Genomic DNA, 25,144 nt, shown 5'->3' on the forward strand with positions numbered 1-25,144 from the left:
CCTTTATTATGTTGAGGTAGGTTCCCTCTATGCCCACTTTCTGGAGGGTTTTTGTCATAAATTCGTGTTGAATTTTGTCAAAAGCTTTTTCTGCATCTATTGAGATGATCATATGGTTTTTATTCTTCAGTTTGTTAATATGGTGTATCACAATGATTGATTTGCATATATTGAAGAATCCTTGCATCCCTGGGATAAATCCCACTTGATCATGGTATATGATCCTTTTAATGTGTTGTTGGTTTCTGTTTGCTAGTATTTTGTTGAGGATTTTTGCATCTGTATTCATCGGTGATATTGGTCTGTAATTTTCTTTTTTTGTAGTATCTTTGTCTGGTTTTGGTATCAGGGTGATGGTGGCCTCCTAGAATGAGTTTGGGAGTGTTCCTCCCTCTGCTATATTTTGGAAGAGTATGAGAAGGATAGCTGTTTAGTTCTTCTCTAAATGTTTGATAGAATTCACCTGTGAAGCCATCTGGTCCTGGGCTTTTGTTTGTTGGAAGATTTTTAATCACAGTCTCAATTTCAGTGCTTGTGATTGTTCTGCTCATATTTTCTATTTCTTCCTGGTTCAGTCTTGGAAGGTTATACCTTTCTAACAATTTTTCCATTTCTTCCAGGTTGTCCATTTTATTGGCATAGAGTTGCTTGTAGTAGTCTCTTAGGATGCTTTGTATTTCTCTGGTGTCTGTTGTAACTTCTCCTTTTTCATTTCTAATTTTATGGATTTGAGTCGTCTCCCTCTTTTTTCTTGATGAGTCTGGCTAAAGGTTTATCAATTTTGTTTACCTTCTCAAAGAACCAGCTTTTAGTTTTATTGATTTTTGCTATTGTCTTCTTTGTTTCTATTTCATTTATTTCTGCTCTGATCTTTATGATTTCTTTCCTTCTACTAACTTTGGGTTTTGTTTGTTCTTCTTTCTCTAGTTCCTTTAGGTGTAAGGTTAGGTTGTTTATTTGAGATGTTTGTTGTTTCTTGAGGTAGGATTGTATTTCTATAAACTTCCCTCTTAGAACTGCTTTTGCTGCATCCCATAGGTTTTGGATCCTCGTGTTTTCATTGTCATTTGTCTCTAGGTATTTTGGGATTTCCTCTTGATTTCTTCAATGATCTCTTGATTATTTAGTAACGTATTGTTTAGCCTCCGTGTGTTTGTGTTTACGTTTTTTTCCCTGTAATTGATTTCTAATCTCATAGCATTGTGGTAGGAAAGGATGCTTGATGTGATTTCAGTTTTCTTAAATTTACTGAGGCTTGATCTGTGACCCGAGAGGTGATCTATCCTGGAGAATGTTCTGTGTGCACTTGAGAAGAAAGTGTAATCTGCTCTTTTTGGATGGAATGTCGTATAAATATCAATTAAATCTATCTGGTCTGTTGTGTCATTTAAAGGTTGTGTTTCCTTATTAATTTTCTGTTTGGAAGATCTGTCCATTGGTGTAAGTGAGGTGTTAAAGTCCCCCACTATTATTGTGTTACTGTCGATTTCCTCTTTTAGAGCTGTTAGCAGTTGCCTTATGTATTGAGGTGCTCCTATGTTGGGTGCATATATATTTATAATTGTTATATCTTCTTCTTGGATTGATCCCTTGATCATTATGTAGTGTCCTTCTTTGTCTCTTGTGATAGTCTTTATTTTAAAGTCTATTTTATCTGATATGAGTATTGCTACTCCAACTTTCTTTTGATTTCCATTTGCATGGAATATCTTTTTCCATCCCCTGACTTTCAGTCTGTATGTGTCCCTATGCCTGAAGTGGGTCTCTTGTAGACAGCATGTATATGGGTCTTGTTTTTGTATCCATTCAGCCAGTCTGTGTCTTTTGGTTGGAGCATTTAATCCATTCACATTTAAGGTAATTATCGATAAGTATGTTCCTATTACCATTTTCTTAATTGTTATGGGTTTGTTTTTGTAGGTCCTTTTCTTCTCTTGTGTTTCCCACTTAGCGAAGTTCCTTCAGCATTTGTTGTAGAGCTGATTTGGTGGTACTGGTGCTGTTATCTTTTGCTTGTCTGTAAAGCTTTTGATTTCTCCATCAAACCTGAATGAGATCCTTGCCAGGTAGAGTAATCTTGGTTGTAGCTTCTTCCCTTTCATCAATTTAAATATGTCATGCCACTCCCTTCTGGCTTGTAGAGTTTCTGCTGAGAAGTCAGCTGTTAACCTTATTGGAGTTCCCTCATATGTTATTTGTCGTTTTTCCCTTGCTGCTTTCAATAATTTTTCTTTGCCTTTAATTTTTGCCAGTTTGATTACTATGTGTCTCGGCATGTTTCTCCTTGGGTTTATCCTGTATGGGACTCTGCCCTTCCTGGACTTGGGTGGCTGTTTCCTTTCCCATGTTAGGGAAGTTTTCGACTATAATCTCTTCAAATATTTTCTCGTGTCCTTTCTCTCTCTCTTCTCCTTCTGGGACCCCTATAATACGATTGTTGTTGCATTTAATGTTGTCCCAGATGTCTCTTAGACTGTCTTCATTTCTTTTCATTCTTTTTTCTTTATTCTGTTCCGCAGCAGTGAATTCCACCATTCTGTCTTCCAGCTCACTTATCCGTTCTTCTGCCTCAGTTATTCTGCTGTTGATTCCTTCTAGTGTAGTTTTCATTTCAGTTATTGTATTGTTCATCTCTGTTTGTTTGTTCTTTAATTCTTCTAGGTCTTTGTTAAACATTTCTTTCATCTTCTCAATCTTTGCCTCCATTCTTTTTCCTAGGTCCTAGATTATCTTCACTATCATTATTCTGAATTCTTTTTCTGGAAGGTTGCCTATCTCCACTTCATCTAGTTGTTTTTCTAGGGTTTTATTTTGTTCCTTCATCTGGTACATAGACCTCTGCTTTTTCATCTTGTCTATCTTTCTGTGAATGTGGTTTTTGTTCCACAGGCTGCAGGATTGTAGTTCTTCTTGCTTCTGCTGTCTGCCCTCTGGTGGATGAGGCTATCTAAGAGGCTTGTGCAAGTTTCCTGATGGGAGGGACTGGTGGTTGGTAGAGCTGGGTGTTGCTCTGGTGGGCAGAGCTCAGTAAAACTTTAATCTGCTTGTCTGCTGATGGGTTGGGCTGGGTTCCCTCCCTGTTGGTTGTTTGGCCTGAGGCGACCCAGCACTGGAGCCTTCCCAGGCTCTTTGGTGGTGCTAATGGCGGACTCTGGGAGGGCTCACGCTAAGGAGTACTTCCCAGAACTTCTGCTGCCAGTGTCCTTGTCCTCATGGTGAGACACAGCCACCCCCTGCCTCTGCAGGAGACCCTCCAATACTAGCAGGCAGTCTCTTACGGGGTCACTGCTCCTTCCCCGGGGTCCCGATGCGCACACTACTTTGTGTGTGCCCTCTAAGAGTGGAGTCTCTGTTTCCCCCAGTCCTGTTGAAGTCCTGCAATCAAATCCGGCTAGCCTTCAAAGTCTGATGCTCTAGGAATTCCCCCTCCTATTGCCAGACCCCCAGGGTGGGAAGCCTGACCCTGGGAGGGGCTCAGAACCTTCACTCCAGTGGGTGGAGTTCTGTGGTATAATTGTTCTCCAGTTTGTGAGTCACCCACCCAGTGGTCTTGGGATTTGATCATCAACAGAAAGACACTGGAACTCACCAAAAACCCCACATCCAAAGACAAAGGAGAAGCCACAATGAGATGGTAGGAGGGGCACAATCACAATAAAATCAAATCCCAAGACCACTGGGTGGGTGACTCACAAACTGGAGAACAATTATACCACAGAACTCCACCCACTGGAGTGAAGGTTCTGAGCCCCTCCCAGGTCAGGCTTCCCACCCTGGGGGTCTGGCAATAGGAGGGGGAATTCCTAGAGAATCAGACTTTGAAGGCTAGCCGGATTTGATTGCAGGACTTCAACAGGACTGGGGGAAACAGAGACTCCACTCTTAGAGGGCACACACAAAGTAGTGTGCGCATCGGGACCCCGGGGAAGGAGCAGTGACCCCGTAAGAGACTGCCTGCTAGTATTGGAGGGTCTCCTGCAGAGGCAGGGGGTGGCTGTGTCTCACCATGAGGACAAGGACACTGGCAGCAGAAGTTCTGGGAAGTACTCCTTAGCGTGAGCCCTCCCAGAGTCCGCCATTAGCACCACCAAAGAGCCTGGGAAGGCTCCAGTGCTGGGTCGCCTCAGGCCAAACAACCAACAGGGAGGGAACCCAGCCCAACCCATCAGCAGACAAGCAGATTAAAGTTTCTACATGTGATGATTACTGATGACTTTTTGCCCATCCTGTGGACATAAATGAAAGAATCGCTTTGCTTATAATAAATAGCAAAAGCTTTCTTTCAAATAATTGCTTGTTTCTGTTTCTGCAGAAACCAAGGTAATAAAATCAAAGTAGGAGAAGGTACTTCACTATATGAAATTTAAAAAAATACACAGATTTGGGTTTTCTTTTTTTCTCACAGATTTACACTACTTGGTGAAATGGACATTGACGGTATCTCCTACGAGGAGCTTTCCCCACCTGATGAAGAGCCTGCCGAGAAGAAAAAGGAGAAGGAGCTCAGGAAGAGACAAGAACTACTTAAATTAGTGAACTTTTCAAAGTAAATGATTTATTACTGTTCGTTTGTAATTTCTTAAAAATACCTAGTAATCTAAGTGTGTTCTTTACTAGTGACAATTGCTGTACATTATTTTGGCAAGTTAAATCAAATGCATTTAGTATTGTTTTACCCTTGTGCTTTTGTGTACTGTTCCATGAATTTGAGGCTTAATGGAATATTGATCATTTTTATTCTATTTTAGATCTTAGAGAAATGTGCTTGTAGGTAAATATAAGTGGCCTAATACAGTTGTTCAAAACAGGTTAACACTGGAACAAAAGGAACTTTGCCGTTGTAGACTGAAATTATTAACCTACTTAGATCGACTCGCAACATATGAGGTAAGGAGTAGTTTTTTGTTTGTTTGTTTGTTTGTTTGTTTTATTTTTGCGGTACACAGGCCTCTCACTGTTGTGGCCTCTCCTGCTGCGGAGGACAGGCTCCAGACGTGCAGGCTCAGCGGCCATGACTCACGGCCCAGCCTCTCTGCGGCATGTGGGATCTTCCCGGACCGGGGCACGAACCCGCGTCCCCTGCGTCGGCAGGCGGACTCTCAACCACTGTGCCACCAGGGAAGCCCAGGAGTAGTTTTAATCAAATCAATTATGTTCATTTGATCTGTCATTATAAATGCTAAGGCTGCCTTCATATCTGATATTCTTGGTCTTTAGAACTATTTATGTGGGAAAAGTTCATTTTGTATAGAAGCAGGTTCTCTTATACATCAGTTTTGGTAAAATTTAGAGGTTCATGAAAGGCCAGAAGTTGCTTTGTTCGTCTAGGGAGTAGAAGTGCGTTAGCCGTCTCTGAGAATCTGTGTTTCCTAGGTTTATGGTTCTTTTCATTTACTTTTATTTTACATTTAAACTTCAGGTTATGGCATATAGCCGTCTATAGTACCAAATTCTGTATACACTGGGTTTTAATAATCCTAATATGACTATTTCTGACTTGTTTAATTTTAATGATTTGTTAGTGGTTTGAATTTAGTTGGTTAAACTTTGATCCTAATTATGGCCAGAGTTAGTCACTTGATCTTAAAGCATGCTTCAAAATTGTTTCTTCGGGACCACACACACGAATATCCCATGTTGGGCGTTTCAGTAGCACTCTGTACCATGAGATTTAGGTATTGTTAAAGGCGTGAGAAGCATTTCATAAAATAGACATAGTTTAGATTGCTTTTTCACATGACCCTCATAGCTTACGTTACCCAGGATTTAGTATAAATTTCCCACCTTTGAAATTTGACTTCATTTGCAGTTTACTTCCTCCATCTCTCTCAGCCTCCCTTCTGTGGTCACACCGTGGCTTTTGGTATTGGCGCATAGTAGGGACTCAGTAAACATCACTTCCTATGTGTTTCCCTTTACCTGTTCTTATTGCTTGTTCGTCTTCCCTACTAGATTTTGAGCTACTTGGAGAGCAGGGAAGCTGTATTATTGTTCATTGTATCACCACTGCCTATCACAGTGCCCCTTGCACATTATTGACACCTAATAAATATCTGATTAAAGAATGAATGGTTCAATCTGCAATTTACATAGATCATTCCAGCAGCAGTAAAGTTAATCTAAAGTTCTCACACAGATGTGACAGGTGCCCATAGTACATAGCCATGTATAACTGTTGCTTATTCGTTTTTACCAGGTGGTGGATTTTGCTTGTCCTACTGTAATTTTACTGCCTATTTCATTTACTTCTGGATTTTTTTTTCAATTAACAGCATTTATAAATATAGCCATTTTCCAAATAAAGACAAGAATACAGATGTATTACTTTAGTTAACAGTTGAGAGTTTAATTAATTCAGGCCTTATTTATTTAGGTAGGCAGAGTTGTAATGGTTTTTAATATTTTCTTGTCACCCATATTTAAAAGCCTTTCCATTAAATCACTGTTTCCCCTCAGGAAATCCTCAGAGTGCCTCATGCATCTGAACAGAGATATGATGCTGAATTCTTTAAGAAGTTCAGAAATCAGAATATTGTTCTCTCAGCAAGAACTTATGCTCGGGTAATTTCTTTTTTGTAAATAAAACAATTATGGTTATTAACACTTTCTAAGTCTTTGAGCCATGCAGTTAATGTTATTGCATGCCTATATCATTACATTTCCTTTCTGTGTTGTACTATATTAATAAATGTAGAGAAAATAGAATCATGTTAAAATTTTTTTATTCGTTATTCTGAGTTCTAAAAATAATTTTTAGAGCATTAGGTTGAGAAAAGTGATACAGACCTGGAAAAATCAGGAATCTTTCAAAGCACTTCATATCAGAACTGCATAAAAAAGTTAATTTTAAGGTTTTGAATGTTGTCATACAAAATCACTCCTTTATTTCTAAGGTTCACGTTAGAAACTTGCCCTTGCCTTCTGTACAGGAAAGTAATGTACAAGCCCTAGAAATTCTGTTCACTTACCATGGATCTGACCTGCTTCCTCATCGCCTTGTGATTCTCTCCAATTTCCCAGAGACCACTTCTCCACATGAATATTCCGTTTTGCTCCCTGAAGCTTGGTATGTACTATGTTCACTGAATTTTACCTTTTTGCTAAGTAACAATTTTTGTTTCATGCTAAACATCTTAAATTTTAAAATGTAAACAATTTAAACTTTTTTTTCTGATTATAAAATTATTTCTAACTTATTTTTACGTGATCCTGAGGCCAAACCAAAATATGTCTAGCATAATAGGATTACTGTAACGTACGGAATGTGAACTTTGCTTTTTTTTTTGAAAGTCTTCTGCTACTAAAAAAAAAAAAAGAAAAGAAAGTCTCCTAGCTTTACGGCTATGTACTCAATATATACTGTTTTATGGTTAAGAACAGTTTTTAGGATAACAGTGTCTGTTTGAATTAGTTGTATCTTTTAGAAATTGAAGTGTAGTTCTGACAATATTAGGTTGTAGGTCCAGGGAACCCAGGAATGTCTTGGGGATCCTGCTTTTCTCAACAACCTTTTCTCCCTATGAAATTCCAGAGGCACAAAGACAGATGGGAAATCAAAGTACCTCTTTCCCATTATACTAATGCTCCTTATCTCAGTTGAAGGCTTTTTGATAATTGGGTTGTGACATAGACTCTTAAGACCAGTGGGACCATTAAGACCCTGTTGTACCATCTGGTGGGCTTCCAAAGGCCAGAACATCACTTCCTGAGAATGAAGAAAAGAGAATATACATTTGACCCTTGAACAACACGGGTTCAAACTGTGCAGTTCCACTCACACATGGACTTTTTTCAGTAGTAAATACTACAAAACGACATGGTCCTCAGTTGGCCGAATCTGAGGATGTGGAGCTGTGTGTACAGAGGATCCACGTGCATGGAGGGCTGACTATAAGTTATGTAGGGGTTTTTGACTGCATGGAGGGTTGACACCCTTATCCTCCCTGTTGTTCCAGATTCAGCTGTGTTTGCCTCAGTGTGTAGCCTGGAGATGGGCAGGTCATCAGCCCCAGGCCTGAATGCCACCTGGGAGTAGCATACCTTGCTTCTGTCTGACCCCATAGAGGCAGAAGGGAAGAATATGTCCATTTGTGAGACCTTTTATATCTGGTAAACTAGCCCACTAGTAAATGTGGCTCAGTCATTAATTGCATCCTTTCTGAATTTGTTTGCCCAGTCTTAAAAAGAGTTGAGAGTCCCTGTCTTGCTTACTCATGTTGCATACCTTTAGTAATAGGTGAATTGATCTGTATGAAATCTGCTTGTAAACTATAAAATACACTGTAAGGGATTATGACGGCTCTGACTGAAATCATTGTTACAGACTCTAGCTACTGGCAACTTACAGTGATGTGGGAAGGGAACTGGGGATCATGTGGCTTCCTCATTCCTCCTCTGCACCTCCCCTGCATAGTTGTAGGCTTAGCTGTTGACGATAATGACCAGCATTTATACAGTAATTACTATGCATTTGGCACATACTTACATCCGGTCTCCCAACACTTTTGGTATTATCTCTGTTATTATAGAAAGCTGAGATTTACAGAGGCTTAATAGCATATTAAACTTTATGTAAGTGCAGCCAGGATTTGAACCTATTTTTATTTAGAGTTGTAAGTCAGTAAGCTCTAAAAATAGAAGTTATAAACTCCCTATTTTGCATTGCTGTTAGTACTAAAATGTAATTCTTTGTTATGATAAAAGTGAGCAAAAAGAAAAAGCTTGGGATATACCTTTCAAGCAGTTTCTTTTAGATCTGAATACTGATAAGTAAATGCAGTCTATAAATATGTATTTATAAATATTTAACAATTAATTCATTTATTTTCTGCCTATTCGCAAAATAGATCTAATCTGAATGGAAATGACCTTTTCTACTGTACATTGTTAGTATAGAGAAAAGGGCCACTGTCTTAACGTTTTTTCTAAAGGTAGTTTCTCCTTAGATTTGAACTCATTTATTTGCATTGTCTTCTGATGATTGCTTAGATAAACGTTTGATTTTAACCTGAAATTTCAGAATTGGTTTTTAGAATAGTTTTACAATGCCCAGTGCTATATGTTACCTTTGAAAGCCCTATCTATAGTTCCTTTATGGTGGCTGTCATAACTGATTTAAATGGCAGTAAATACTTTGGGTATATCATTGCAGCAGAGGGTAATTAGATGTTATTTCTAATCTTTCTTGTGGGATGTGTTGCTTAGACAAACTTGGAAAAGACTGATTTCTTGTGAGTCCTTAGGTTATAATCATTTTAAATATATTGAGAAAATATAGATTTATTTTTTTGTTAATCTTTGTTTCTCAAAAAAGTCTTTCACATTAATTATATTTTTGCTATAGTTAGAAAGACTGAGAAAGAACAATAGATTTTAATAGCAATGTCTTTTATGTGACTGCAAAGCGAAACCACAGTTATGTTTCAGGCATAGCCTCTTCTATGAGGTCTTCAGTAATTATTCCTTTCCCTATATTCTCATAATTCTTTGTTCATTCTTGCAGTATAGCACTTTTTATTTTGTATTATAGTCAGTCATTTTTCTTACTGCCTTTCTCCCCCTTGTTCTCTTCTTTAATAAACACCCAGCCTTAAACTCACTAACTTCAAGATGGAGGCCATCTCTTCCTGAGTTTTGGATCCTCAGGGCCCAGGTGTTTGTGCAGTGGTTCTCTAAACTTGTTTGCTAACTGGATAAATTAGGTCCATTTTACGCCCATTTACAAAAGAGATGAAAAGATGTCCTGCAGGGATTGCAACAGAATATGCTTTCACTTATTAACAAGGCAGGTGTCCAGGTCATGTTTCTCCAAGGTTCCCACCGCCTTAAAGATTCAATTGCTATTTTAGCCCATAGGTGAAGCCTGTACTCTTCTACCCTATTCAAAGTTTTACTCTAATGGATGTGGAGATCCATAAGATACAATCGTAGGACTTATTTCCCTTTTTTAGGAAATACATTTTTTGAGTACTTGCTATTCATTTTCAAATCACTTGGAAACTTTGGGTCAGACGGACACAAAGTGTCTGATTGTTGGAATGTAAACACCCCTCACTGTTTGACTGAGCCCCTTCTGCATGCCTGGCGCTATGGTAGGAGTCTGGAAATGAGTGAACACAGTTCCTCTTCAGCAGGAGTCATCAGGTATGGTTTACACAGGAACAGAAGTTCCTGCTTGCAGCATCATGCTTTCAAACTGAGGAAGAGGTGAGTTGAAATGACTCTAAATCTGCAGCCTTTTTTGCTTCCTCTCTTCTTCTCCTCGGTTACAATGTTTGCCAGCTCCTGAAATGGTCTTGCCACTTCCTTGTTTACTGCCTCGGACAGCTGTAGAACTTTCTGTGCGCATGCCTTGTTTTTCTGTGAGTGTATACATTGCTCAGTGGTAGAGCCTGTATTTCATCCTGCTTTATCTTCTCTTCAGCCCGCCAGCTTGTATTTTTCAAGTAATAATGACTTTTTCATGATCTGTTGAATTGAGTAGAAACAAGTCACTAAGCTCTAAATGGACGGCTCCCAAACGCAGAATGACCGCGTAGCTCCCCACTGCCTTCAGCTTGCTGTTGGGACACTCGGTACAGGGCCCTGCTCTCTCCACTCTGCCAACTGGCAGTCCCATGAGCATGCCAGGCCTTCCCTCCCCGCCCCCTTAGGGCTTTTCAAGGTTAGTGTGCTCCCGCTGGGTGTGTCCTCCTGGATCTTCACGTGACTTGTCTCCTCCAGTTTATCTATCTTCCTTGGCCATTTAGAATTTTACCGTCACTTTATTTTTATTTATTTATTTTTGAATTATCCATTATAAATATAAAATTATCCATTTTATACACATCAGTGTCTACATGTCAATCCCAATCTCCCAATTCATCCCCCCCTGCTTTCCCACCTTGGCGTCCATACATTTGTTCTCTACATCTGTGTCTCTATTTCTGCCCTGCAAACCAGTTCATCTGTACCATTTTTCTAGGTTCCACATATATGTGTTAATATACGATATTTGTTTTTCTCTTTCTGACTTACTTCACTCTGTATGACAGTCTCTAGGTCCATCCACGTCTCTACAAATGACCCAATTTTGTTCCTTTTTATGGCTGAGTAATATTCCATTGTATATATGTACCATTTCTTCTTTATCCATTTGTCTGTCGATGGGCAAATTTAGGTTGCTTCCATGACCTGGCTGTTGTAAATAGTGCTGCAGTGAACACTGGGGTGCATGTGTCTTTTTGAATTATGGTTTTCTCTGGGTATATGCCCAGTATTGGGATTGCTGAGTCATATGGTAGTTCTATTTTTAGTTTTTAAAGGAACCTCCATACTGTTCTCCATAGTGGCTGTATCAGTTTACATTCCCACCAACAGTGCAAGAGGGTTCCTTTTTCTCCACACCCTCTCCAGCATTTGTTGTTTGTAGATTTTCTGATGATGCCTATTCTAACTGCTGTGAGCTGATACCTCACTGTAGTTTTGATTTGCATTTCTCTAATAATTAGTGATGTTGAGCAGCTTTTCATGTGTTTGTTGGCCATCTGTATGTCTTCTTTGGAGAAATGCCTGTTTAGGTCTTCTGCCCATTTTTGGATTGGGTTGTTTGTTTTTTAATATTGAGCTGCATGAGCTGTTTATATATTTTGGAGAGTCTTTGTCCGTTGATTCGTTTGCATATATTTCCTCCCATTTTGAGGGTTGTCTTTTCATCTTGTTTGTACTTTCCTTTGCTTTGCAAAAGCTTTTAAGTTTCATTAGATCCCATTTGTTTATTTTTATTTCCATTACTCTGGGAGGTGGAACAAAAAAGATCTTGCTGTGATTTATGTTAAAGAGTGTTCTTCCTATGTTTTCCTCTAAGAGTTTGATAGTGTCTGGTCTTACATTTAGGTCTCTAGTCCATTTTGAGTTTATTTTTGTGTATGGTGTTAGGAAGTGTTCTAATTTCATTCTTTTACATGTAGCTGTCCAGTTTTCCCAACACCACTTATTGAAGAGACTGTCTTTTCTCTCTTACCCTCACTTTAAATCCTCCTTTCCTGTTTTATTTTCTTCCTAGCTTAGGTCAGCCAAATAGTTGACCTTTCACCTACTCTGTTTTGAGATGCCAGTGGCAGAATGTTTACCTTGGCATTTTTTTTTAACATCTTTATTGGAGTATAATTGCTTTACGATGGTGTGTTAGTTTCTGCTTTATAACAAAGTGAATCAGCTATACATATACATATATCCCCATATCTCCTCCCTCTTGCGTATCCCTTCCACCCTCCCTATCCCACCCCTGTAGGTGGTCACAAAGCCCTGAGCTGACCTCCCCGTACTATGCGGCTGCTTCCCATTAGCTATGTATTCTACATTTGGTAGTGTATATATGTCCATGACATTCTCTCACTTTGTCCCAGCTTACCCTTCCCCCTCCCCATGTCCTCAAGTCCATTCTCTACGTCTGCGTCTTTATTCCTGTGCTGCCACTAGGTTCTTCAGAACCATTCTTTTTTTTAGATTCCATATATATGTGTGCCTTGGCTTTTAATGGAAGTTTGATTAACTATTTTAATTGAACCAAATTTTATGATTATGATTGCTGGGAAACTTTGGTTTGTGTTATTTTAGTGTTTTATATTGTCATTCTTAAATAATTGTATTTGACATTGATGAAATGTGACCAAGTTGTATAAAACTTTGAAATTATATTATCTGTCATAGGTGATACATCTTTTTGTTAGCTACCTATCCTTAGTTTGTCATTGCTGTAAAACGTTTACATTTTATATTCTATTTGACTCTTTTAGTTTTAAAGTACAAAGGTGACATTTCTTACCATCTTTGTTAACTTTGACAACTTGTGGTAATAGAGGGTTTTTTTTGGTGAAAGAAAGAGAACTATATTTTTTGACTTTTAGTATTTTTGATGCTTATAGCATGTTTTAGAAAGTTTAGAGTTTTCATTTATGTCTTTTGTTTTATTGGAAAGCCTTTCCAGAGTGATGAAAGCAGGCTAGTTTAAAAGGTTGTATTCAGAACAGTTGTCTGTTGAAATAATATAGCAGAGGGATAAAAACATTGACTAGCTAGAGCCAAGTTGCCTAGATTTGTGATCTTGGACACGTTTTCTAACTGCACCTCAGTCTTCTCACCTGTAAAATGGGGATGATTATAGCACTTACTTCATAGCATTGTGAGAATGACCGAGTTAATGTATATAAAACACTGCGAATGGTGCTTGGCACCAAGTCACTGCTACTTAAGCATTAGGAATTATTATTAATGCAGAATCCCATGCTAAGGCCTTGGCCTTATATATGTTATATAATTATTATTTTAAACTTATTGGAATATTTTTATAGTTATGGAAAAGTTGCAAAGATAATACAGAAAGCTCCTGTACCCCCCTCGCCTAGCTTCCTCTTCCTTCTTACATAATCTTAGCACATTTGTCAAAACTAAGAAGTTACTGCTGGAATAGTCCTGCATATAACGTGACATATGCGTTCCTAAAAATCACTGCACTATGCAAAATACTGCAGTGAGAACCACAGGGCTTATGGGGAGAATAGGGTTAGTGGAACAAAGTTAGGAATGTAGTAACAATCGTAGTATAGTTTTACATATATTAAATGATTAAGAAACACGTAAGTACTAAAATATGTCACTTTACCTTGACAAAGACCTGAAAAAGACTGCTTATGGAAGTGAGTGTTGGGAACAGTTGCAGTTTGTGTGTTATTGGGAAGTGGAGGAGGGGGGTGATTAGAATTCCAGTACAAAGTTGTAGCCCCAGATGTGGACTGGAGTGGCTCCTGATACATTCTGGGAACTGAGGCTGCTGCTGGATGTCTGGGGAGTGTGTGTGCATGCACACGTGAGCTGACATGGCTTGGTTCAGCTGAGCGCAGTTTTCTGCGTTCACCTAATGTTTCTTGTGGATGGAATTGGGCATCAGCAAATGTGAAATTTGTTATGCTGACGTTGTTCCATAATATATTAATTTATTGGAACAAGTTTGCATTTTGAAAACATTGCAGAACTGACCATATGTTACTATTAACTAAACTACGTATTTATTTGGATTTAAGGAGTGTTTCTCCTAATATCCTTTTTCTGTTGCAGTATCTGATCTAGGATACCACATTGCATTTAGACTTCATTTACTTTTAATATATGGAAATAAACTCTGTCATTCAGTATCTGTCACTCATGAAGTTCTTTGACACATATATTTATTACTAGACAGTGAAAATTGATCCTAATATCTATATTCCTGGATCGCCTCCAGAATTGGCAAGGAAAGATTGAATTATATTTAGCGTATTTTGGTGTATTGCAATATTTAAAGCATTTTATAGTATAGGTAGCAAACCTCTGTTGATGGAAATAGAGTATCCAGAACACCTCATTCTTTTCATCATCCTTGAAAAACTGTTTCTATAGTAACTTGGCAGTTTGTTTCCTTGTGAATATCTAAGTTTAGATTATTTGATGATTGAAATTTTGACTGTGAAAAGCGTGCTATAATATACAGATGGGCTGTGCTTGTGTGAACTATGAAAGTGTGTCTTAGACGTTTCCATTTTCTTTTCTGAGTTGGCGATTATTTGTATTATTTGCTGACTGACTTCTGACCATTCACTACCTTTAGTTCCACAGTAATTTATGTGACATATCATTAAGGATGAAAATAAGAAGTGGCTGAGTGAAAACTTTTAAGTCACCAGTTGTTTAAATAGAATATGATGTCAACCTAATATTAGGTCTGTCTATAGTCGTTTCATATTCTCATACCTAGTCTCATATTCAGAAAGTGCTATTATCCTAGAGTGTAAAGAGCACTTACCCCGCCTTCATTTAGAAAAACCTTGCAAAACAGTCTGATAAATTGTGTGACAAGCCAACCGGCAGAAGTTTCCCTGTTTGTACTGTGCATACTTTAACTCGTGTGTTTGTCCCTGGTATTTTATTCCCTTGCTAACCCTACATCATTTCTGCTTTTCTCAGGCCTTTGTCCCTTTGGTGCCTCTCTACCCCCCTTGGTAATGCAACAGAAAATCCAGGGTCCCCAAGAATTTTCCCATTTTCATTTTTCATTGGGTAAATACGCTTTGCATCCTTTTCTCCTCATTGATAAGTCTTTGTCACTCCCCCAAAACTAGAAGGCCTTTGGGTGACAAATTTGGAGGATATTTTTGTTTTTAGAGGCTGCTAGTATCCCGTGGCATGTTTTGTTTTGTTTTGTTTTGTTTTGTTTTTTATGACCAGACTAACATTATCTCACAATCAGGTGCTATGAATGTACTGGTGAATGCAATGATGGTTAATGACTATTGGATGAACGAATGGTAGTTATGTGAAGAAATTTGTAAAACACAAGGGGTCGATGTAGCAAAGCAAATAAAATGGACTCAGAAGCATTCTTTCTGAAACAATCTATAAAGGAAACCTGTCTGACTTTTCCTACTGAAAGTAAGGTAATATACTAGTTGTGGTCTACAGTCGTCTTCAGAGTGAATATATATATATCTTTAGTGTATTTCTGGATCATATCTTTGGCGTTGTATATTTTTGACTCTGTGTTAAGCATAGGGACCATTAGGACCATTTGGCCTTGATATACTTTTTATTTTATTAAAAATTTTTTTTAAATTGTAAAATACATAAAAATTTACCATCTTAACCATTTTTCAGCGTGCAGTTCAGTAGTGTTAAGTACATTCACATTGTTGTGCACTCAATTTCCAGAACCCTTGTTATCTCGGGAAACAAACTCTGTACCTATTCAATAACAACTCCCCATTTTTCTTTCACCCCAGCCCCTGACAACCACCATTTTACTTTTCGTTTTATGAATTTCACTATACAGTATTTGTCTTTTTGTGTCTGGCATAATGTCCTCCAGGCATAATATGCTTTTAGTAAAATTAATATCACAAATAAGATTTAGAGTGGCTGGCCACCTGTGGGCCATGTTTCTGTTTATGCTGCAAAAGTATTTCTTAAATAAGGTAAAGGACAAAGATGGCTTCTAGTTCAGGACGGGATGTTACATGACCATTGTTGCCTGACTCCTTGTGGAGAGCCTTCTCTTTATCTTTCGATGATGAAGAGGGCATCCAAATGAAGGGAACTTCTAATATCACATCTAATACTTTGTTTTCTAAATCTTGGATTTGAATAGCCAAATATGGAGACTTTTTCTGTTACTGCAACAACATAAAATTTATGTCATAAAAGCAAAACATCAATATGCATTTTATTAAATTTTTCAGTAGGACAAACTTGATCTAGGTCAAATTAATATACCTTTTAACTTAAATCATATAAATCAAATAAAGAATTTACCTTGAAAAAGATCAGATGACATTATTCCCATTCTTCACAACTGAAAGGTAGATAGGAGTTTACTTTTTCCTACACTTCGAGTTTCAAATTAGTGATGTTTTGATATTTTACATTAGTTTGTGATTTTTTCAGAGTTGAAATAATTTGAACTATCTTTTTCATTGACTCTAGGCAGCTTTCAATTCAGAAGGTAAGTTATTGTTTGGTTGATTTTTTTTTTTTTTTTTTCCTTGAAAGGCAACAGAAAACAGTACCAGGATCAATTACTGTTGGCTTAGTTTCATAGTTTTAAGGATATTCTGGAAGTTTTTCTCCCGTAAGAAGCATATTACTGTAATGTTTCTTGTGAAGCGGATGTTGATTTTTGAATTTTAACTTTTTCAGTGAAATTTATAATTAATCATGAGTACATGTGAAACTGATTTTAAAATGGAAGCATTTCTAAATTGCTTTATACTATTTTATTTTCATTGAAATAACAGTCTAAAGAAGGTGAATGAATCTATAAAATTTTGTGTTATTTCAATAAAAATTTAGGGAATAATTATGTACCGTGTAAAGGCATTATATTAGATTAAATAGGTAGATAGGTATATGAGTCAGATGTGGTCCCTGTCCACAGATAAATTAGAATCTAGTAGGGAAGATCAGACAGGTTATAGATATAACTACCATAAAGTTAAAATATGTGTCATAGGAGGAGTATAAATGGCTTTAGAGATGGGAGAGATTACTTTCTGTTACAAAGGAGGTAAATCAGGAAAGCCTTCTTGGCAGAGGTGAAGTTTGATCTAGGCCTTGAAGGTTGAGTGTGTTTTTGATGGTGGGAAGTTTGAATAGGAAAGAGTCATCTGAATAAATATTTAACCTGAAGTTGTTTCACCTACTTAGTCCTCACATATATGATATCATTTAGTCACAGAGTACACAAGATGTTCCCAATTAACTTGTTAATTGAAAATGAATTAGTGCAGAGGTTTTCCAGTAAACAATTATGAATCTTTTTTTACTCATGTTTTTATGTAGCCCAGTCCTGATCATAAAGATCTCTTTTTTCTTCCTTGAAACGTTTAAAAAGCAGTTTTTATTGGGCATTCTGTTTCCACCATATGTTTTGTTGTTGTTGTAATGAAATATCACCTAAACTATAGCCTGGATGATGAAATAATTATGGAAAGATTGGGGCATTGCATTCACTTTTTTGATTCGCAAGGGAAACATAAAAGTGTTTCTTTACCCTTTAAAATTGAAAAATTGATTAGTTACCTAACCAAAATTCAATTCCCGTATGCGCAGTTTATTTCTGAACTGCTATGAGCAAAGAACAATAAATTGGCTTATATTCTAGGTTTGAAATAAGTATGTGGCCTGCTGCGGTGACTGTCATTAGAGAGAGGCGTGCAGGCAGCATGCTACAAAATGGGGTAAGTTGGCAGTTTCTGAATCCAAGACTAACCTGATGGTTGGATAGGAAAGGAAAGGCCTAAGAGCCTCCCTTGTCTGGGAGCAGGGTCTGGGGCTGGCAGTGGGAGAATTGCTTTGCATGTCTCCTGGCACTGTGGGCATCTTAGATTTTGACTTGATTAGTTCTTGTCTTTCTGTTTATTTAAAGCAACACAATAGGTTTAGGGCAATTTTATTGATTATGAAAGTGGAAACAAATATTTTTTTAGAATAATTTTTATGGACCTTGGAAAGTATGTTGGTATGTGTTATGTATTTGGTACTCAGAAGTATTATACTAAAGAAATGAAGGTGTAATGATTTACTAATTCATTTGCTCTGTATTCGACAAACATTTCATGATTAGGAAACTTTAAAAAAAATTTACAAATGAATTTTATGATTCATATACAATTCTCATAGCATGTCTATGAGATAAGCAGAAAAGGAATTATTACCCTGCTTTCAGGGAAAAAATTTTAGAGGTATTAGGGAAGAAATATGTCCTGAAATTATTAAAAAAAAATTTTTAAATGCATCATTATTTTGCATCATTATTTTAGTGTATATATAGCTTTTGTCAAATGTTTTTTTTTTGTTGTTTGTTTTTGGCTTTTTGCGGTACGCAGGCCTCTCACTGTTGTGGCCTCTCCCGTTGGGGAGCACAGACTCCGGAAGCGCAGGCTCAGCGGCCATGGCTCACGGGCCCAGCCACTCCGCGGCATGTGGGATCTTCCCGGACCGGGGCACGAACCCGTGTCCCCTGCATCGGCAGGCAGACTCTCAACCACTGCGCCACCAGGGCAGCCCTTGTCAAATGTTTTTAATGTGGCTTAATATAGTTTAAAGTTTATGATGTTTTTCTTCCAGTTTTATTGTTATGTAATTGACATATAGCACTGTATAAGTTTAAGGTATACAGCTGATGTAAAGTTTATGACTTTTATTTGAAATTAAAAAGTCTCTGAGAAGGTACTATTTTCTTTTTAGCTTTTTTTTTTTTAATATCCTTAAGGTTTTAATGAATTAATTTATTTATTTTCGGCTGTGTTGGGTCTTTGTTGCTGTGCACGGGCTTTCCCTAGTTGCAGTGAGCAGGGGCTACGCTTCATTGCCGTGCAGAGGCTTCTCGTTTCGATGGCTTCTCGTTTCGGTGGCTTCTCTCTGTTGTGGAGCACGGGCTCTAGGAGCATGGGCTTCAGTAGTTGTGGCTCACAGGCTCTAGAGTGCAGGCTCAGTAGTTGTGGCGCACAGGCTTAGTTGTTCTGCAGCATGTGGGATCTTCCCGGACCAAGGCTCGAACCCATGTCCCCTGCATTGGCAGGTGGATTCCTAACCACTGTGCCACCAGGGAAGTCCCCCTATTTTTTTTTTTTAAACTAATGCATTTTCCTAAAATTCTGTTACTAGATTCAGCATTACCTAGTGATACCAAATGATACTCTTTTCATGGAGATGAGATTTTTCTTTCATTATTCATTTTCTTCCAAACTTTAATACCTTGACCAGTAATTTCAGAACATGAGATCTTTAAGTAGATTATAACATCTTCTGAATGGTCGAATTACCATTTGGGAAATAGTCTCTATAATTCTTTTTGATCACACAATGTATTTTCCTGTCAAGATTTCATTAATATGTAAATACTTTCCTGTAACAGCAGTGAATCTCTTTATCACATGTGTTTAACGAACATATAAATAACTCTGTGATGCATTTTTTCCAATTTCTGATACAGGCCAGCCTGTTTAAATATTGTATTTGTAGTAAGTAAAAGTCTATTAAGAATCACATTGGGGGCTTCCCTGGTGGCGCAGTGGTTGAGAGTCTGCCTGCCGATGCAGGGGACACGGGTTCGTGCCCCAGTCTGGGAAGATCCCACATGCCGCGGAGCGGCTGGGCCCGTGAGCCATGGCCGCTGAGCCTGCGCGTCCGGAGCCTGTGCTCCGCAATGGGAGAGGCCACAAAGCATCTGCATTATTTTAAGAAATGTTTTGACCTCAGTGTGTACCATTTTTTAATCCTAAAAGTTTAGATGCTATATGTAATAACCGTGGAAAAAATCCATGATATGTACAAATGTTGGGATCGCATGCCTGGCATTGACACATACTTGATGTAGAGAAACGATAGTATGGTACACTGGAAGGAACAAGAGGCTTTCAGTCAGAAACATGGGTGTGTGTCCTGGTCCTGAACTTGCTAGCTGTGTTACTTTTGGGAAGTCGCTTAGCTTCTCAGAACTTTAGTTTTGTCAAGTGTGAAATGGGGAAATTGTGGAGGGATTGTGATGGTTTAGTAACCTAAGAGGTAATGTTACCTAGCGCAGTTCCTAGCATATAATCGGCATTCAGTGTACAGCAGTGGTTGTGTTAATAGTGGATATGGCTGTAGCAGTAGCAGCAGCAGTTTTTGGTACCTGTCGATGGGAATGTCATAATAGATATATTTTAGTTTTAAGTGCATTAAGTAGACTTTAAAAGACTGATGAATAAACAAAATGCAAAATTGTAATAGGGAATGTTCCTCCTTGATGACACCAATGCTTTCATTTCTCATCTGTGACAGTACCCCTTTTCTGGTATCAGGTGCCTTGACATTCCAGATTATTAGTCAAAACTTGAGCATTGTTCAAGTGAAGTTAAAATTTTTAATTTCACTTTTTATTGACTTGTAGATGTAGGAAAATGAACAAATCATAAATGGGCAATTTGATGAACTGTCATAAACTGAACAAGATTAAGAAACAGACATAACCAGCCTCCCTGTGCCCTCTCCTTCCACCCTCTTCTGGTCACCTCACCCAACAGAACTGCTACCCTGACTTATAACATGACAGCTTAGTTTTGTCTCTTAAACATATGGAGTGGTTTATGGGACTGTTTTACCTCAACAGAGGTCAGATTTCTGATGTTCTTTAAATGAATACCTCTCTTATTTTTCTAATGCTGGATGTACAATGACATTTTGGTTTTTTATGTTTAAAGTATGTTTGTTGTAGACAGAATGTAGCTGAATCTTGCTGTTTTGCCTAGCAGTCTCTGCCTTTTAATTGGCTTGCTTAGACCATTTACAGGCAGACCTTGTTTTATTGCACTTTGCTTTATTGTGCTTCACAGATACCGTGTCTTTTACAAATGGAAGGTTTGTGGCAACCCTACATCAGGCAAGACTATGGGCACCATTTTTTCCAACAGCATTTGCTCACTTTGTGTCACATTTTGGTAATTTCTGCAATATTTCAAACTTTTTCATTATTATATTTGTTATATGATCTGTGATTAGTAATCTTTGATGTTACTGTTGCAAAAAGATTATGACTTGCTGAAGGCTCTAATGATGGTTAGCATTTTTTAGCAGGAAAGTATTTTTTTTTAATTTATTTATTTAATTTATTTATTTTTGGCTGTGTTGGGTCTTCGTTGTTGCACGCAGGCTTTCTCCAGTTGCTGCGAGCGGGGCTACTCTTTGTTGTGGTGCACGGGCTGCTCGTTGCGGTGGCTTCTCTTGTTGCAGAGCACGGGCTCTGGGTGCACGGGCTTCAGTAATTCTGGCTCACGGGCTCGAGAGCGCAGGCTCAGTAGTTGTGGCGCACGGGCTTAGTTGCTCCACGGCATGTGGGATCTTCGCGGACCGGGGCTCAAACCTGTGTCCCCTACATTGGCAGGTGGATTCTTAACCACTGTGCCACCAGAGAAGTCCCTTCAGGTTTATTCTGATTGTTGCTTATTGACTTTCTTGGATCTTCTGTGCTAAATTTAGGAAATTCATGCCTGTTATTTCTTCAGGTATTTTTCCTCTTCCTCCTCCCATCCCCAGTATGCATACTCTTTACTGGGACTCCACTTACGTGTGTGTTAGCCACTTGATTCTGTCTCACAGTTAACTTTTTTCAGTATTTTTCTCCTCTGTGTTTCATTTTGGATAGTTCCTATTACTATGTCTTTATAAACTTATGAATCTTTTCTTTTGCAGTGTCTGCTCTTAATGACATCAGTGTGTTTTTTTTTTTGTTTTTTTTGTTTTTTTTTTTTGCCGTATGCGGCCCTCTCACTGTTGTGGCCTCTCCCCTGTTGCGAGCACAGACTCCGGACACGCAGGCTCAGCGACCATGGCTTACGGGCCCAGCCGCTCCACAGCATGTAGGATATTCCCGGACCGGGGCACGAACCCGTGTCCCCTGCATCGGCAGGCGGACTCTCAACCACTGTGCCGCCAGGGAAGCCCCATCAGTGTGTTCTTCATCTTAGCTGCTGAATTTTTTATTCCTAGGAGTTACATTTGGGTCTTCTTTATTTTCTATGTCTTTCCTTATCATGTTATTGGCGTTTCTTGGAAATTGATTATTCTCCTGGTTGTGGGCCATAATTGCGTACTTTTTTGCATACCTTGTATTTTTTATTGGATGCCAGACATTTAGGTTTATTCATCTCATTAGTAGAGTTCGTATCTCAGTTGTTATGGAACATGCTTTGTCCTTTCCCCAATTCTGTTGGTTTATTCAATTACACCTCTGAGTTTCACCAGGTACCTTACTGTGTATACTAGAAGGTTAGCTTAGGTCAGCTATACAGTTGATCTAAATAGGTTTCTGAATTTTTAATGGGGTAAATTAATCTGTATGTGTTTCTTTAATCTGAAAATTATAGAACATGATCTAGCAATGCAGATATAGAGGTATTTATTTGTTATTGTTTTCCTTGTGGATAATTTGGACTTTGTTTTTATTCCGGGCTCGATTCCCAGATCACTTTCTGTACTTCCTGTCTCTGATTTTGTGAATGAGTGTTTATTACATAGTTAAGAATCTATATAAAAAAATGAGACTCATTTCCTTCAAATTCTCCAGTGTCTTGCTTTCATTCTCTTCCTACCGTCTCTAGTTTAACTTTGAAGCTCATCAGCAGTAGAGATGTGTTAGGATAACTAGCACTGCAGGCACATACACCATTGTCTTCCCAATCACAGCCTGTGGAATTGACACCAGAGCCTCTCCCTCTTTATTTCTGGGGTTTTCATTTCTTCAGTCGTGGTTATTGTCAGTCTGCAGTGTAATTTGGCCTAGACTTAGAAGACTCATGATGGAAAGGCTGTAAATAGACTTGTATCTCAGAGCAAACAGTCTTTTGTGCCTCTTTGTTTATTGAAAGCTGAGGACATGCCACATCTCTTTGTGCTTATTTACGCTCCTACATGCAGGCCAAGAGTCAGCTGTGGTCTGCAGTACTGCAGTGTTGCTAATGGCATGGCTGCGAGATAGGGAGTCCTACAGTCCATTTTAGAAACTTTAAATCAGAAACTTTTGAATAAACGTCAGGTGCATTATCAAAATCTTTAGTTACAGGGAAAGCATATTGATCTTGAGATGTAAATACCCCTGTGGTTTTCGGGTAGTTTTCGTTTTTTCATTTATTCAGATTTATCCATCTATCTTTCAGTCTGTCCATCATCCATTCATCCATTAAATATTTAGTGAGGTTTAAATGCATGCCAGGTATTGAATGAAGGATAGAAAAATGACTCAAGCTTTGAAGGAGCTTACAGTTTAGTAAAGGAGCAAGACACAGATAATTGTAATTCAGTGCACTGACAGCAGTAACAGAAGTACATGCAGGGTTTAGTAATCTGGAAGAAAGTCTGGTAAGCTGCTTGATCTGGGAACAGCAGAGGTTTCAGTTTTTTTCCTTTAATGAACACTACATTGATTGACACAGTTAAAGATAACATTGTAACTATGCCTGCCATGAATCATACTAGTTTTCTATCCATTTAGATTAGGTTACTGTTCTTTCTTTTTCTTTTCATGTATCTTATAGCCACATATTTTTCTTCTTACTGCCGTTATACAACTTGGTTTCTGAAGTACACATTTTTCTCTTTGAAGAGTTTTTCAGAAGTTAGAGTCACAGTGCTTCCTTTCTTAAAGAAGTTATCTAATTAACTACTTGATTTAATCATTTTGCTGAGATTCTTCTTTAAGTTAGGTGCTGAGGGTATAAAGTGCTCATTCTCTGGAAGACATGTATACAGATAATTACAGCAGCAGTGAGATAAGTGCTGAAAGAGTTGGCTACACAGTCTTAGGTATGTAGTCTTCCTCCTAAATTGACTTTTATATTTTTCATTTATTGTTCATTTATATCTCGACTGAATCTTATATTTTGAGTTCTTAAGAGTTTTCTTGTTACTTGTTTTTGAGAGCTCTGCTTTTAGAATTAAAAGAATATCAGTGGATCTGTTTCTATTGATCATTGAATCATTGATTCATTCAGTAAGTCAATGATGATTTTTGAGCTCATAGAGTTTACTTACCTGCAAATTTATAATCATAATATTTAACTTATGGGGTGTTTGAGGATTAAATGAAATAATGCATTTATATAAATTTAGTTAAAATGATGATATATTATTGCTATGCATGTAACACCGCTAGGAGCTGTGGTGGATGCAAAGGAATATTTACAAGAAAGGAAAAAATTTACTTTTAGTGGGGATACAAAATATGTACTAGGAAATTAAAGAACTTCATGAAAACATGAGACAAATGTACCACCTTATGTATATTTTCTTAAGGTTAAGTAAGAGTAAATGCCAGATGAATTGTGCAGTTATTAGTAGTGAGAATTTAGAACAGGAAGAAAGCAGTGCCTGGAATGGTCATAGAAACGTCTGAGAAAAGTGGGAATTTGAGCTGGGAGAGGTGGGGTTCAGCTAAGTAGGACATCATAGTGTCTGAGAGCACAGGCTCTGGAAACAGACTGCCTGGCTTCAAATCCCAGCTGCAGCATTTTAGTTGTGAGACTTCGGACGAGTTACTAAGTAAACGTTTCTGTGTCTTTGTGTCCTCTACGGTAAAATGGGAAAGGATATTGTCTGTCTCTCAGGATTGCTGAATTTGTGTGTGTGTGTGTGTGTGTGTGTGTGTGTGTGTGTGTGTGTGTAATAGCTTAGAACTTTATAGTTGTTCTCACACATTATAAGCATTTTATAAGTGTCAGCTATAGACTGGACAACGTTGGATAGCTTTATAGATGGTGTGTGAAATGTCCATTTAGTACAGGTCTGTAAGTAGGAATATGCAGGGATTTTTGAAGGGTGACAACGAGGAAATCAATCTTCCTGTGGCTTGGGATCTGCATGGGCATTATTTATGCTGCTTTATTTGGTGATATGAATAAAAAGGAGATAAGAAAAACTCTTCTTTTCCTCTCTAATCCTTTTGTTCAAACTCTTAGCAGTACAACCTTATATATGGTCAGGGTTTATAATGTACGTTGATACAATTCATGAACATTTTGGTATATTTCATTAGTTTTATAGCTGATAAATTCAGTTGTCATATACTTTTATCTTTGTTGTGGGTCTTGTTGTCTTGAAGTAA

At 38.0% G+C, this 25,144-nt stretch overlaps 1 protein-coding gene across 9 annotated transcripts in view; it reads left to right on the forward strand.

Annotated features, from left to right (window-relative positions):
* The window catches only part of NBAS (NBAS subunit of NRZ tethering complex), a 339,915-nt gene that overhangs the window by 85,672 nt on the left and 229,099 nt on the right, over positions 1 to 25,144 (forward strand). For all 9 annotated transcript variants that reach the window (XR_004521674.2, XR_012325807.1, XM_033837994.2 and 6 more), the window contains 4 exons: positions 4,406 to 4,546; positions 4,809 to 4,887; positions 6,457 to 6,561; positions 6,930 to 7,066. Coding sequence is in view for 7 of the 9 variants with exons in the window: in XM_033837994.2 (XP_033693885.1) it covers positions 4,406 to 4,546; positions 4,809 to 4,887; positions 6,457 to 6,561; positions 6,930 to 7,066 (462 nt within the window). In the remaining 2 variants the exon portion in view is untranslated. The remainder of the gene's footprint in view (positions 1 to 4,405; positions 4,547 to 4,808; positions 4,888 to 6,456; positions 6,562 to 6,929; positions 7,067 to 25,144) is intronic.

The sequence above is a fragment of the Tursiops truncatus genome, chromosome 14 (genome assembly GCF_011762595.2).
Source record: "Tursiops truncatus isolate mTurTru1 chromosome 14, mTurTru1.mat.Y, whole genome shotgun sequence".
Lineage (NCBI taxonomy): Eukaryota > Metazoa > Chordata > Mammalia > Artiodactyla > Delphinidae > Tursiops > Tursiops truncatus.